This window comes from Coregonus clupeaformis, chromosome 29 (assembly GCF_020615455.1).
Source record: "Coregonus clupeaformis isolate EN_2021a chromosome 29, ASM2061545v1, whole genome shotgun sequence".
Taxonomy (NCBI): domain Eukaryota; kingdom Metazoa; phylum Chordata; class Actinopteri; order Salmoniformes; family Salmonidae; genus Coregonus; species Coregonus clupeaformis.
The window spans coordinates 12,788,822-12,804,830 of record NC_059220.1 but is presented as its reverse complement, the minus strand read 5'-3'; the positions used below and the strand labels follow the sequence as shown (position 1 = coordinate 12,804,830).

Sequence of the window (16,009 nt, the reverse complement as noted above, 5' to 3'; positions counted from 1 at the left end):
GTGTTACAAAAACTCAGCACAAATGAAAGTCATATGAGATTAAAGTAGATGAGTACTCACATTTGTGGTTTTTATTTCAGAAAAATCTTAACACTTTATAACACACTACATTTCACAAGTTTTTTTTTACAATACATTTTACAATAAATAGTCAAAATTGCAGCTAACCAAGTCCTTGTTCTGTATGTTTTAAAATTACACTGTGCAATAAAATTATATATTTCCAATAAACATCCATTGTTATCTATTTACAAGCGTTCTATGAGCCTGCATAAAATACATTCACAATTTAATTTGCTTACTATTCAACAGCATATTTCCCCAACATCATTTATGGGGAAACAGCAGGATAATTTTCATTCCATTTTTTATCAAGCAAAATATAATGGAACTTCATCCACTTGGCTTGTAACATATAATATTAGGTTATAATAAACCATTTTATCTGCCTCTGGACGTATGCATGTGTTCAGAGTTTTTGGCACATAAGATTTAGTTCAAGAACATCTAACTCAACTTATACTATTGGACAATCCAAAGACCATCTTTGATTTCACTGCAACAATCAAAGATATCTGAGCTTAAAACAATCAAGGATGTTGAGCATATAATATGACACAGAGTGAATATCTATACAAAGCATGTCTCAAAACAGCCTCAATGAGGAACAGTACATCTTAGGCCTTAGGTTGTAAAGACAACATTCAAGTGGCCACAGCCATGTAACATACAATACCATTCAATAACTAACAACACTTGAAATATATGGAGATGTATAGTTTATAGACATACAGTATGTACACAGGGTGTTTGTATTCCCACCTTAGTTGTAGGAATATCATAAAATCTTCCTTCTCACTGTGAGAGGAATTCACACTATCAACACTACATGCAGCAGTCATCATACTACCATAGGCAGAGACAGCAGTAAAGGCTAGCGTCCATATAGCTCCATGCACAACACCTCCTGAATTGATAGACAGGTGGACATTAAAGGTAGACTCAGCAATATGAAAAATGCAGAAAGGAAACAGCATAGTGGGTCAATTTCCGCAACAACTAAGAGCGTTGAAGCGCAAAGCTCAACTTCTCCGCTGTTTTGGTCCAGCGGCTCCCACGCTGTAAGAGCGTGAAGTGAACCCGTGAACATGCGCAGATACTGTGTGTGACCGAAGTCTTGCATCTCGCTCATCTCAATATCTGCAGTGCTGCTCGTGGCAACGTCATTTCGAGTCTAACTTTAATACCCACATCCATCTATAATAGTTCTAATGGCCGTTGCCACCTTCTGACAGAATCCGTCTAGGTTCAGTGAACCTGGCAGTGAGCAGGTAGAAAAGGGCGGGTCCAGGTACCAGGGCCAATAGAGGCAGGTCCTGTTCCAGTTTATCCAATCGGGAGATGGAGATGATGCCATACGCGTGAAGGAGCCAATGGCTGAAGAGCACCACCAACCTCTTCTTCTTGGCAGCGAGATTCTTGAAAGACTATGGATAGGAGTAAAGGGAGGAAACACTTAGGAAATGGGATATGTGCTCAAACAATTATATTGACTGAGCTGATATCAAACTTTAAAAACGTTGGTTAGGTCAATATAAAATAAGCAGTTTCTTACCTGTATTTCTGAGGCTGACATGTACACTGCCAAAGTAACCAGGGACAACACCAAAATAATGTATGGAAAAGCATAATCTGAAAAACAGAAAGCAGCAAGCTTATACCACAGTCACAAGGCAAGACCTTTAGTCTCGCCAGGCCATCCTTCTAAATCTTGTCTCGTTGCCTCGACTATTGGAAATGGGGGGGGGCTGAATCAATACAGCTACATAACGCGCTATTATTTGGCACAATATTATATAGATACTTTGACTCCAAGTATCGATTTGTAAAAATATAAACACAACATGCACTGTTGGTCCTATGTTTCATGAGTTCAAATAAAAGATCCCAGAAATGTTCCATACGCACAAAAAGCATATTTCTCTCAAATATTGGAAAAAATGTGTTTACATCCTTGTTAGTGAGCATTTATCCTTTGCCAAGACAATCCATCCACCTGACATGTGTGGCATATCAAGAAGCTGATTAAACAGCATGATCATTACACAGGTGCACCTTGTGCTGGGGGAAATAAAATGCCACTCTAAAATGTGCAGTTTTGTCACACAACACAATGTCACAGATCTCTCAAGTTTTGAGGGAGCATGCAATTGGCATGCTGACTGCAGGAATGTCTACCAGAACTGTTGCCAGAGAATTTAACGTTAATTTCTCTACTATAAGTTCCCTCCAACGTTGTTTTAGAGAATTTGGTAGTACGTCCAACCGGCCTCACAACCGCAGACCACGTGTAACCACGCCAACCCAGGACCTCCACATCCAGCTTCTTCACCTGTGGGATGGTCTGAGATGAGCCACCCGGACAGCTGATGAAACTGTGGGATTTCACAACCAAAGAATTCTGAACAAACGGTCAGAAACCGTCTCAGGGAAACTCATCTGCGTGCTCGTCGTCCTCACCAGGGTTTTGACCGGACTGCAGTTTGGAGTTGTAACCAACTTCAGTGGGCAAATGCTCACCTTCAATGGCCACTGGTACGCTGGAGAAGTGTGCTCTGCACGGATTAATCCCGGTTTCAACTGTACCGGGCAGATGGCAGACAGCGTGTATGGCATTGTGTGGGGAGCGGTTTGCTGATTTCAACGTTTGAACAGATTGCTCCATGGTGGCGGTGGGGTTATGGTATGGGCAGGCATAAGCTACGGACAACGAACACAATTGCATTTTATCGATGGCAATTTGAATGCAGAGATACACCGTGACGAGATCCTGAGGCCCATTGTTGTGCTATTCATCCGCCTCCATCACTTCATGTTTCAGCATGATAATGCACGGCCCCATGTCGCAAGGATGTGTACACAATTCCTGGAAGCTGAAAATGTCCCAGTTCTTCCATGGCATGCATACTCACCACACATGTTAGGGATGCTCTGAATTGAAGTGTACAACAGCGTGTTCCAGTTCCCGCCAATATCCAGCAACTTCGCACAGCCATTGAAGATTAGAGGGACAACATTCCACAGGCCACAATCAACAGCCTGATCAACTCTATAAAAAGGAGATGTCGCACTGCATGAGGCAAATGTTGGTCATACCAGATACTGACTGGTTCTGACCCACGCCCCTACCTTTTATTTTAAGGTATTGGTGAAAAACAGATGCATATCTGTATTCACAGGTCATGTGAAATCAATAGACTAGGGCCTAATGAATTTAATTCAATTGACTGATTTCCTTATATGAACTGTAACTCAGTAAAATCCTTGAAATTGTTGCATGTTGCGTTTATATTTTTGTTCAGTATGTACAGTGAGGGAAAAAAGTATTTAGTCAGCCACCAATTGTGCAAGTTCTCCCACTTAAAAAGATGAGAGAGGCCTGTAATTTTCATCATAGGTACACGTCAACTATGAGAGACAAAATGAGAAAAGAAAATCCAGAAAATCACATTGTAGGATTTTTTATGAATTTATTTGCAAATTATGGTGGAAAATAAGTATTTGGTCAATAACAAAAGTTTCTCAATACTTTGTTATATACCCTTTGTTGGCAATGACACAGGTCAAACGTTTTCTGTAAGTCTTCACAAGGTTTTCACACACTGTTGCTGGTATTTTGGCCCATTCCTCCATGCAGATCTCCTCTAGAGCAGTGATGTTTTGGGGCTGTCGCTGGGCAACACGGACTCAACTCCCTCCAAAGATTTTCTATGGGGTTGAGATCTGGAGACTGGCTAGGCCACTCCAGGACCTTGAAATGCTTCTTACGAAGCCACTCCTTCGTTGCCCGGGCGGTGTGTTTGGGATCATTGTCATGCTGAAAGACCCAGCCACGTTTCATCTTCAATGCCTTGCTGATGGAAGGAGGTTTTCACTCAAAATCTCACGATACATGGCCCCATTCATTCTTTCCTTTACAGGGATCAGTCGTCCTGGTCCCTTTGCAGAAAAACAGCCCCAAAGCATGATGTTTCCACCCCCATGCTTCACAGTAGGTATGGTGTTCTTTGGATGCAACTCAGCATTCTTTGTCCTCCAAACACAACGAGTTGAGTTTTTACCAAAAAGTTCTATTTTGGTTCCATCTGACCATATGACATTCTCCCAATCCTCTTCTGGATCATCCAAATGCACTCTAGCAAAATTCAGACGGGCCTGGACATGTACTGGCTTAAGCAGGGGGACACGTCTGGAACAGCAGGATTTGAGTCCCTGGCGGCGTAGTGTGTTACTGATGGTAGGCTTTGTTACTTTGGTCCCAGCTCTCTGCAGGTCATTCACTAGGTCCCCCCGTGTGGTTCTGGGATTTTTGCTCACCGTTCTTGTGATCATTTTGACCCCACGGGGTGAGATCTTGCGTGGAGCCCCAGATCGAGTGGTCTTGTATGTCTTCCATTTCCTAATAATTGCTCCCACAGTTGATTTCTTCAAACCAAGCTGCTTACCTATTGCAGATTCAGTCTTCCCAGCCTGGTGCAGGTCTACAATTTTGTTTCTGGTGTCCTTTGACAGCTCTTTGGTCTTGGCCATAGTGGAGTTTGGAGTGTGACTGTTTGAGGTTGTGGACAGGTGTCTTTTATACTGATAACAAGTTCAAACAGGTGCCATTAATACAGGTAACGAGTGGAGGACAGTGGAGCCTCTTAAAGAAGTTACAGGTCTGTGAGAGCCAGAAATCTTGCTTGTTTGTAGGTGACCAAATACTTATTTTCCACCATAATTTGCTAATAAATTCATTAAAAATCCTACAATGTGATTTTCTGGATTTGTACCTATGATGAAAATTACAGGCCTCTCTCATCTTTTTAAGTGGGAGAACTTGCACAATTGGTGGCTGACTAAATATGTGGTCGGGAGTGGTCGGGAGAGGTTGTGTTTTCTCTAGCAGGAGGTAAGCTTGGCTTCTTATATGGTGTTGAGTAAAGCTTAAACCATGTATTTAGATTGTAGGTAGGTAGTTGTAGTTAGGTATTGTAGGTAGTTTATTTAGGTAGTTATTGTAGGTTATTGTAGGTAAGTATTGTATACGGCGGAGCCCGGCGAAGCACGAGGCTAGCTAACCCACTACCTGGACCAATAAAGCTAGCTAGCTAGCGGGTAGCTACTGGTAACTTTTAGCAACTGTGGATAGTTGTTTCCAATGTTATTTCACGCTTAAGAGTACCTGTAATTAAGCCAGCTAGCTACCTACCATTCAGCTGTTTTTCTAACCTCATTATCTGAGGCATTAACGTTAGGTAGTTAGTAGCTACTGTACTTAATTACAGCTACTGATTGCAGAAGACCAATGTTGTCTTGTCTGCCACCCAGACAGCTGGCGTCGGGTAAGTTTGGCTTTATACATAGCTTGGGCTTTGTCGAGTAAGGCTTAAACTATGTATTTAGATTGTAGTTAGGTATTGTAGGTAGGCAACGTGGGCTGTTGTGGGTAGTTATTGTAGGTTAGCATTGTATTCGGCGGTGCCAGGTGTAGCACGAAGCTAGCTAGCTAGCTAACTCACCTCCTGGACTAGCTGGCGAGTAGCTATTAGCAACGGTAGCAACTAGATACAATATCCTTTTAGCCAGCTACATTTGTTCGCAGCGCCGCCGTTTTTCAAACAAAGTCAACACAGCAGCCATTGCTAGCTAGCCAACACGACCAGCTAGCTGTACTGTAGCAGCTAAATACAATATATTTGTGCTAGCTAGCCAACGTTTAATTATTGCTGCGTTATGAAAGGAACTAGACACGGACACGAATTATCTGTTTAGTGTGTTAACACACTATTGGTAGTTTGTTGTAACCAAGTATTGGGGATAAACTGTGTGTTATTGGATGCTAGCATGCTAGTTAGCTATGGCGTCATAGTTAGCTAGCTGAATAAAGTAAGTTGAGTCTATTCCTTGAAACATTGAACCGCTGTAGTTCACAACAATTCTAATTTCTAAAGTGGAAGTTGGGAGAGTTTTTATTTGGGTGGTTCAGTGAAACAATTATAGTTTCTGAGGTGGAAGTTGGGTGAGTTATATTTGGGAGTTTTGGTGAGGGAGGCCCTACTCTCTCCTTTCCCAGATGTTTAGTTCATTTCATTCCGATCTCCTCTGCATTATTGTAGCCATTTGCTACAGCCTGTCAACTATGCCTCTGCCTATCCCTGTTCTCTCCTCTCCGCACAGGCTACACAAACGCCTCACACCGCGTGGCTGCTGCCTCTCTAACCTGGTGGTCCCTGCACGCACCCCCACACCTGGAGTTCCAGGTCTCAGGCAGCCTCTGGAACTGCCGTTCTGCTGCCAACAAGGCTGACTTCATCCCAGCCTATGCTACCCTCCAGTCCCTCGACTTCCTGGCGCTGACGGAAACATGGATTACCACTGAAAACACTGCTACTCCTACTGCTCTCTCCTCGTCTGACCATGTGTTCTCGCATACCCCGAGAGCATCTGGTCAGAGGGGTGGTGGCACAGGAATCCCCATCTCTCCCAAGTGGACATTCTCAATTTTTCCCCTAACCTATCTGTCTATCTCCTCATTTGAATTCCATGCTGTCACAGTCACTAGCCCATTTAAGCTTAATATCCTTGTCATCTATCGCCCTCCAGGTTCCCTTGGAGAGTTCATCAATGAGCTTGACGCCTTGATAAGTTCCTTTACTGAGGATGGCTCATCCCTCACAGTTTTGGGGGATTTCAACCTCCCTACGTCTACATTTGACTCATTTCTCTCTGTCTCCTTCTTTCCACTCCTCTCCTCTTTTGACCTCACCCTCTCACCGTCCCCCCCTACTCACAAGGCAGGCAATACGCTTGACCTCATCTTTACTAGATGCTGCTCTTCTACTAATCTCACTGCAACTCCCCTCCATGTCTCCGACCACTACTTTGTATCCTTTTCTCTCTCGCTCTCCTCCAACACTACTCACTCTGCCCCTACACAGATGGTAATGCGCCGCCGCAACCTTCGCTCTCTCTCTCCCACTACTCTCTCCTCTTCCATCCTATCATCTCTTCCCTCTGCTCAATCCTTCTCCCTCCAATCTCCTGATTCTGCCTCCTCAACCCTCCTCTCCTCCCTTTCTGCATCCTTTGACTCTCTGTGTCCCCTATCCTCCTGGCCGGCTCGGTCCTCCCCTCCAGCTCCGTGGCTTGATGACTCATTGCGAGCTCACAGAACAGAGCTCCGGGCAGCGGAGCGGAAATGGAAGAAAACTAAACTCCCTGCCGACCTGGCATCTTTTCACTCCCTCCTCTCTACATTTTCTTCATCTGTTTCTAAGGCCACTTTCTACCACTCTAAATTCCAAGCATCTGCCTCTAACCCTAGGAAGCTCTTTGCCACATTCTCCTCCCTCATCTCCCGTCTGGATTACTGCAACTCGCTGTTGGCTGGGCTCCCTGCCTGTGCCATTAAACCCCTACAACTCATCCAGAATGCCGCAGCCCGTCTGGTGTTCAACCTTCCCAAGTTCTCTCACGTCACCCCGCTCCTCCGCACACTCCACTGGCTTCCAGTTGAAGCTCGCATCTGTTACAAGACCATGGTGCTTGCCTATGGAGCTGTGAGGGGATCGGCACCTCTGTACCTTCAGGCTCTGATCCTACACCCAAACGAGGGCATTGCGTTCATCCACCTCTGGCCTGCTGGCTCCCCTTCCTCTGCGGAAGCATAGTTCCCGCTCAGCCCAGTCAAAACTGTTCGCTGCTCTGGCACCCCAATGGTGGAACAAGCTCCCTCACGACGCCAGGACAGCGGAGTCACTCACCACCTTCCGGAGACATTTGAAACCCCACCTCTTTAAGGAATACCTGGGATAGGATAAAGTAATCCTTCTACCCCCCCCCCCCCCACTAAAAAAAAAAAAAAAAAAAAAAAACATATTGTAAAGTGGTTATCCCACTGGCTATAGGGTGAATGCACCAATTTGTAAGCGCTCTGGATAAGAGCGTCTGCTAAATGACGTAAATGTAAATGTAAATGTAAATACTTTTTTCCCCCACTGTATGTATGTATGCACACTACCAGTCAAAAGTTTTAGAACACCTACTCATTCAAGGGTTTTTTCTTTATTTTTAGTATTTTCTACATTGTAGAATAATAGTGAGGACCTCAAAACTATGAAATAACACATAGGGAATCATGTAGTAACCAAAAAAAGTGTTAAACATATCAATGTTAATTTTATATTTGAGATTCTTCAAATAGCCACCCTTTGCCTTGATGACAGCTTTGCACACTCTTGGCATTCTCTCAACCAGCTTCACCTGGAGTGCTTTTCCAATAGTCTTGAAGGAGTTCCCACATATGCTGAGCACTTGTTGGCTGTTTTTCCTTCACTCTGCGGTCCGACTCATCCCAAACCATCTCAATTTGGTTGAGGTCGGGAGATTGTGGAGGCCAGGTCATCTGATGCTGCACTCCATCACTCTCCTTCTTGGTCAAATAGCCCTTACACAGCCTGGAGGTGTGTTGGGTCATTGTCCTGTTGAAAAACAAATTATAGTCCCACAAAGCCCAAACCAGATGGGATGGCGTATTACTGCAGAATGCTGTGGTAGCCATGCTGGTTAAGTGTGCCTTGAATTCTAAATAAATCACAGACAGTGTCACCAGCAAAGCACCCCCACACCATAACACCTCCTCCATACTTTACGGTGGGAAATACACATGCAGAGGTCATCCGTTCACCCACACTGCGTCTCACAAAGACACAGCGGTTGGAACCAAAAATCTCAAATTTGGACTCATCAGACCAAAGCACAAATTTCCAGCGGTCTAATGTCCATTGCTCGTGTTTCTTGGCCCAAGCAAGTCTCTTCTTCTTATTGGTGTCCTTTAGTAGTGGTTTCTTTGCAGCAATTCGACCATGAAGGCCTGATTCACACAGTCTCCTCTGAACAGTCGATGTTGAGATGTGTCTGTTACTTGAACTCTGTGAAGCATTTATTTGGGCTGCAATTTCTGAGGCTGGTAACTCTAATTAACTTATCCTCTGCAGCAGCGGTAACTCTGGGTCTTCCATTCCTGTGGCGGTCCTCATGAGAGCCAGTTTCATCATAGCGCTTGATGGTTTTTGCGACTGCACTTGAAGAAACGTTCAAAGTTCTTGACATTTTCTGGATTGACTGACTTAAAGTAATGATGGACTGTTATTTATCTTTGCTTATTTGAGCGGTTCTTGCCATAATATGGACTTGGTCTTTTACCAAATAGGTCTATCTTCTGTATACCCCTCCTACCTTGTTACAACACAAGTGATTGGCGCAAACACATTTAGAAGGAAATAAATTCCATAAATTAACTTTTAACAAGGCACACCAGTTAATTGAAATACATTCCGGGTGACTACCTCATGAAGCTGGTTGAGAGAATGCCAAGAGTGTGCAAAGCTTTCATCAAGGCAAAGGGTGGCTATTTTAAGAATCTCAAATATAAAATATATAAACACTTTTTTGGTTACTACATGAGTTTTGATGTCTTCACTATTATCCTACAATGTAGAAAATAGTAAAAAGAAAATAAAAACCCTTGAAGGAGTAGGTGTTCTAAAACTTTTGACCGGTAGGGTATATTTATTTATTTTTGGCTAGGTATCGTTAGCTAGCCCTAGTCGGCTGTGCCTGCGCCAAAACTCTGGTATTTTTCATCCTATTGCTCCATCTTCTTTTTAAATAGTGAACTAGTCTCTTTTCTGTCTCTTTTCCTACCGTGTCAGGAAAAGAAATGGTAGCCTATGCAGCATTAGTTTTGTATCTTATGCTAGTTTGTTGCAAGTCCGAACATTTTTCAGAAACACAAACTCTTAAATTTTTTAAGGAGTGGGGCAGGCCCACTAAGTTTGTATTTCTTTAGGTTTTTGAAGAACTAATAAAGTATTGGAAAGACAGGGAAGATAGCAGGAGGGTGAGTCAAAGGGCAATAGACTGGATTTGAACCCAGGCCGACATACGTGTGCCTGGTTCAGTGGTTCTAACCGCTGGATAGTGCTGAGCAATTAGTCCTTTTTGAGGTTGAGGTCATTTTTATTTATTTTCTCACATTAAATGTATTGTGAAACAATGACGTTACAATGATTTTAGAGCTTTTTCATGGAAATGCCAAAGCCAAAAATAGTGAACATTCTATTGCCAAAACATTGAAAATATTCCATGGTCTCTGTCGGGTCCACATTGGGTAGACATCAATAGAAAAATAGGAAATTACTATGAAATAATAAGATATTTCAGTTGTCTATATTACGTTATTTGATGACTTTATTATTTTTCATTCCTTAAAGTAATCATCTCATCTCTGCTTAGGCAGTATAAGTCAGCCAGCCAGGCCATCTAACGTTATGTGCTCACTATACTGTCCAGTGTCTTTAGTCATTCTACTTAGCTAGCCTGGAGAGCCATCTGACAAAATCATTTTACTAGTTCTTCAAAGTAGACAAGGTATACTTTCAAACTGTCATTGTGTTATTCCTCTCTCATGCAGTCTATGCGGTCTGTGTATATCTAACCTAACGTAGCAGGTGTAAAAGTGTATCCGTCCAGAGATCTGTATACAATGACAAGATGCTCATGTCTATGCCCTAACAATGGGAGTCGTTATCCCAAAAGGTGGGAAGGCAGGCGACAAGCTTAGGTCCAAAATAAGCCCATAGAAACGCATTGGGCTTAATTTGGACAGACTTTGGCAAGAGTGAAACCTCTCGCGTCGCCTCTTCCTCTGATCTGTCTCTTCAGCTGGAAAAAAAATTGTGCAATGGATTATGGTCATTTGAGTTAATTACCAAGTTTCTGCACTGAACTAGGTTGAATTTGCTTAAATGAAAACTACAACTCCCTTCAGCCCAGCGTCCCACATAGTTCTTGACTTGATTTCTCAGATTTCTCTCGTGAATGATTTGATTTCTCTCTAGATAAAAAGCGCATTGGGCTAAAAAAAAAACCTGAAAGAAATGGAATTCAAGTAATTGAACCGACGTCGGTCGATTAGTTGTTTAATAACCAGGTTTTTTTTCAAACTAACTGTCGGTTAATTGCTCAGCACTACCGCTGGACCACACAGACCACAATATTTGATGAGTTTGATAAGTAGAAACGTGTCACTAGCTTCCATGTAGACTCCACCCATTGTTTTTTTTGTCTTCCTGAGGAGAACTTCCCCAGGCATTGGAACAGAACGTGAGATGCCTGGGCTTCCGAGGCTACAAGACCTCTGGCCTTAAAATAATGTATTTCACATAAATCAATTATGTAACCATAAATACTATATAAATGAAAACTGGACTTCACCTGATTGGCCCAAACCTGACTGGCCTGAACCTGACTGGCCCCTTATTTGAAAGCATACTCACAGAGCAGGCCGCCTCCCACAGCTTGCAGGACTGTCAGGATAGGGAAGAAGTAGAGAGCAGCGTAGATGCTCTTGAAGCGGTCAGATTTCCCCAGACCACAGGCGATCTTCTTGACCAGGAGTGGACGCAGCAGCATCATGAACACCAGGCAGAAGGCGTAGTAGATCAACACTATAGTGTACCTGCGGACACAGAACAAGTCATGTTATTCAATGAACAAAACATCTCACATCACACTGTGCTTGATTGTGCGCACACTGCTCCGAAGCTGAACATACCAACCAATTTCATATGTTCAACTCATATCACTTAATTATGAGACTGTTTCCAGATAGAGATTGAACTTAATCCTGGACTAAAAAGCTATTTCAGCATGCTTTGAGTCCAGGATTAATTGGGAAACCAGCCCTAAAAGTGCAAAGTCCATAGATCCAATTCATGACATGGACGAGTCATAGGCTACTCACAGGGGAAAGACAGCTTCCTGTGTGCAGTGTAGAGTGGTGACGTAGTCTGGGCTGGGGTTGTACAGCATGGTGTACCAGTCTGACAGCATCTGGACTCTGCAGGACCTGATAGACAGCAGACCCACTGGGTCGTTGACCAGCAGAGTCACCACAGCCGCAGCGCTGCACTCAAACAGGGCTGTGATGTGTTGGAAGAGGGCACTGGAGCTTCAGAACAATATACATAATATCAGCAACATTAACGTGAGTTACCAAGTAGGCTACTACAGGACCATGTTAAACTCCTCCTTTCATAAAATACCTCTACAGCAGTGTTGGGGAGTACTGAACTGCATGTAGTTCAACCAGTAATTTAATTACATTTTGTAGTAGCTTAATGGTAGATTAACTAAATTCAAAATCTTGCTAGTGTTTTTAGTAGTTAATTACTTTTTGCCAGGTAACAACAATTAAATATGGGTGAAGTAGCCAAGAATTTCCTTTATTTTTCGGCATCAGACCTGCTTAATTCACACTTGAAACATAGTTTTGGTGATTAATAGGCTAAATTACACATTCTGTTAACCGCCGACTCCAGAGTGATCTGTTCTTGCAATTTGTAATCTATGACATTTCAGATTTAGATATGATATGTTCATGGATGCAATGGGAAGCCAGGCTTCCCCGAAAAATGTACCAACAAAAAAATACATTTTGTATGTTTTTTTATCTTTCGTCTCTGTTTCATAAACGTCCTTCCATTCGTAAGAAGCTGAATGTATCTCACAGGATAAAGAATCAGAGCGAATGAAACAGCGCCCCTCTGTCTCAGTATGTGTAACGTATCTATCTGATGCTGTCTGGTCAGAAAGAGTATGACATTGTTGCCGCCCATAGCATTGAATGCAAGGGAAGCCAGCGAGCATTTGGCCTTCCTTGATAAATAAATTATAGCCAATCAGCGTTGAGCTAAACTGAGTGAGCTCAGCTGTGAATGGTCCTGGCACAGGGAAGCCAGTTTGGATTTGCCTTCAGACCAACCACATCACAAACCAAATGTCATTATTGACAGAAAAAAACTTGAATTGTTGCATCTCGTTATGTTGTTGTCCTCCGGTGGCTAGCTAGCTAGCTCAAATCATCCCTTTCCTAAATTAGCCATCGATGGAGATAGGGATTTGTACTTGTGGTTTTACTTAATTCGCCAAACTGGCCAATGATTATAACGTAGTATGTAGTATGCTAATGTTAACTAGCTGGCCTGGCTCATCGTTGCCAATGAAAGGAAGTTAGGCTAACAAGCAAGTATTTTAGCCAGGTAGCCTAGGACAACAAAAACTAAAAGTGTGTAATATATGACAGACTTATAGACCGTTTAGGCAACATGAAAGAGGAGGATGGCATTGGCGTTTCTCTACAAGTAGGGTGAGTCAACATGTTTTTCTACTTGCACGCACGCACACACACTACACAAACACATAAATCAGTTACATGGACATCATATTTAGCTTATGTTGATTGGACTAAAATATTTTTGGTATCTATTAACAGTTGTCACTGTATTAGACTAAGCATAGGTGATTAGATGTTGAAATGTCGGAGTTGAAATAATGCTGGAATAGTGGAGGCATCTCCTGTTTTCTTTGCGACTTGCGGTAACGCTCAGTGGTTCTAAATCAATAATTGTTTAGTAGTCTGAAAATGTCGGAAACATTACCTTGCTTGACCATGCTGTAGGTCATGTAAGTGTTTGTTACATGCAATTTGTTTTGTGGACTTCACCGGACAGATGTTGCTCTCTGGTTTTGTAATGAAACAAAAGGTATGGTTGAATTTATTCTGCCACTGGGTCTTCTTATTGTCTCGGCCTATATATCACGGTGGCAAGGCATATGAACTAACACGTTATAGAGCAAACAACGCAACTACCACAACACATAGGTTGTAATATGTTAGTTTCTTTCTGGATTAGCTTCTCCAGTGATTTAACTACGCGCCACTACTGGTTATGACTGCAGTAATTTGGGCTGAATATGAGACATTACCTTTTCTTCCCAGAGTACCACTCGATGAAGAACCAGTGTAGAACCAGTGGCAGCATTGCCATGAAGCCCAGGTACAGCCAGTCATAAAGTTCAGGGGATCCTGTACACTTCTCACAGATCTTCTGCATGTTCGTCCTCTCTCCTCTGGGACATACCTGATAATGCAACTACATTTTAGGGTATGGGTATAGCCTAATACTAGGTTATAGACCTAAGTGCTACAGTAGTAGCTAGAATGCCATTCCAACAGCTTAGATGACTTGTTAAAATTCAGCTGGAACTATACTCACCCCACATTCTCCATCAAACGAGCCATTTATCAACGTCTTGCCACAATAATGTCCCGGGCAGGTTGAACTCATAGCTACGGCTGTAATAAAACAGTAATACAACATGTCAGTTATTGACAATACTGTGGACATCTATAATGTAGCTACACTACATTTACATTTTACATTTACATTTTAGTCATTTAGCAGACGCTCTTATCCAGAGCGACTTACAGTTAGTGAGTGAGTGCATACATTCTTTTTTTTTTTTTTTCATACTGGCCCCCCGTGGGAATCGAACCCACAATCCACTGCGCCACTCGCAAATGCCTTAGACCACTGCGCCACTCGGGAGTATAATGAACAAAAGTATGTGGAGACCTGCTCGTCGAACATCTCATTCCAAACTCATGGGCATTAATATGGAGTTGGTCCTCCCTTTGCTGCTATAACAGCCTCCACTCTTCTGGGAAGGCTTTCCACTAGATGTTGGAACATTGCTGCGGGGACTTGCTTCCATTCAGCCACAAGAGCATTACTGAGGTCGGGCACTGATGTTGGGCGATTAGGCCTGGCTCGCAGTCGGCGTTCCAATTTATCCCAAAGGTGTTCGATGGAGTTGAGGTCAAGGCTCTGTGCAGGCCAGTCAAGTTCTTCCACACCGATCTCTACAAACCCTTTCTGTATTGGACCTCGCTTTGTGCACGGGGGCATTGTCATGCTGAAACAGGACAAGGCCTTCCCCAAACTGTTGCCACAAAGTTGGAAGCACAGAATCGTCTAGAATGTCATTGTATGCTGTAGCATTCATATTTCCCGTCACTGGAACTAAGGGGCCTAGCCCGAACCATGAAAAACAGCCCCAGACCATTATTCCTCCTCCACCAAACTTTACAGTTGGCACTATGCATTGGGGCAGGTAGCGTTCTCCTGGCATCTGCCAAACCCAGATTCCTTCGTCGGATTGCCAGATGGTGAGTGTGATTCATCACTCCAGAGAAAGCATTTCCACTTGTCCAGAGTCCAATGGCTGCGAGCTTTACAACACTCCAGCTGATGCTTGGCATTGCGTATGGTGATCTTAGGCTTGTGTGCAGCTGCTCGGTCATGGAAACCCATTTCATGAAGCTCCAGATAAAATAGTTATTGTGCTCACGTCACTTCCAGAGGCAGTTTGGAACTCAGTAGTGAGTGTTGCAACCGAGGACAGACAATTTTTACGCGCTATGCGTTTCAGCACTTGGCAGTCCTGTTCTGTGAGCTTGTGTGGTCTACCGTCTAGGAGCCGTTCTTGCTCCTAGACGTTTCCACTTCACAATAACAGCACTTACAGTTGACCGGGACAGCTCTAGCAGGGCAGAAATTTGACGAACTGACTTGTTGGAAAGGTGGCATCCTATGACGGTGCCACGTTGAAAGTCACTGAGCTCTTCAGTAAGGCCATTCTACTGACAATGTTTGTCTATGGAGATTGCATGGCTGTGTGCTCGATTTTATACACCTGTCAGCAACGGGTGTGGCTGAAATAGCCGAATCCACTAATTTCAAGGGGTGTCCACATACTTTTGTAAATATAATGCACTTATATCACCTAAAAACTAGCAAGTAGTTAGCTAGCTAAAATAGATAACTAGCTAGATTTCCTGGTTTAGGCGACAGGGCGTTATATTCAAGCCATCACAACATTAAGCAGACACTTTCCAAGTATAATGTAGCTACATACCCATGTTATTAGTCAATCTCCATACGATTTAGATGAATACTTAGTACATGATGTTTACGATCTATCCAAACAACGATTTCATTTTTGCTAAATCAAATGAAACCGGAAGCTCTTGCTACAGTTGTTCGGTCGTCACTAGTTACCA

At 43.1% G+C, this 16,009-nt stretch overlaps 1 protein-coding gene across 3 annotated transcripts; it reads right to left on the bottom strand.

The window, feature by feature from the left end:
• Positions 1 to 45: 45 nt before the first annotated feature.
• Positions 46 to 16,009, bottom strand: LOC121544735 (JNK1/MAPK8-associated membrane protein). 3 transcript variants are annotated; one of them, XM_041854843.1, is made up of 7 exons: positions 15,865 to 16,009; positions 14,163 to 14,242; positions 13,873 to 14,027; positions 11,849 to 12,026; positions 11,382 to 11,563; positions 1,616 to 1,692; positions 46 to 1,487 (listed from the first exon to the last, which is right to left on the bottom strand). In XM_041854843.1, the coding sequence occupies exons 2-7, from the start codon at positions 14,186 to 14,188 to the stop codon at positions 1,269 to 1,271; spliced, it is 837 nt and encodes a 278-aa protein (XP_041710777.1). In that variant the 5' UTR covers positions 14,189 to 14,242; positions 15,865 to 16,009; the 3' UTR covers positions 46 to 1,268. The 3 variants fall into 3 exon arrangements, with proteins under 3 accessions (XP_041710777.1, XP_041710776.1, XP_041710778.1); XM_041854842.1 differs by having other exon boundaries at positions 11,849 to 12,055; positions 15,865 to 16,008; XM_041854844.1 differs by lacking the exon at positions 14,163 to 14,242 and having other exon boundaries at positions 11,849 to 12,055.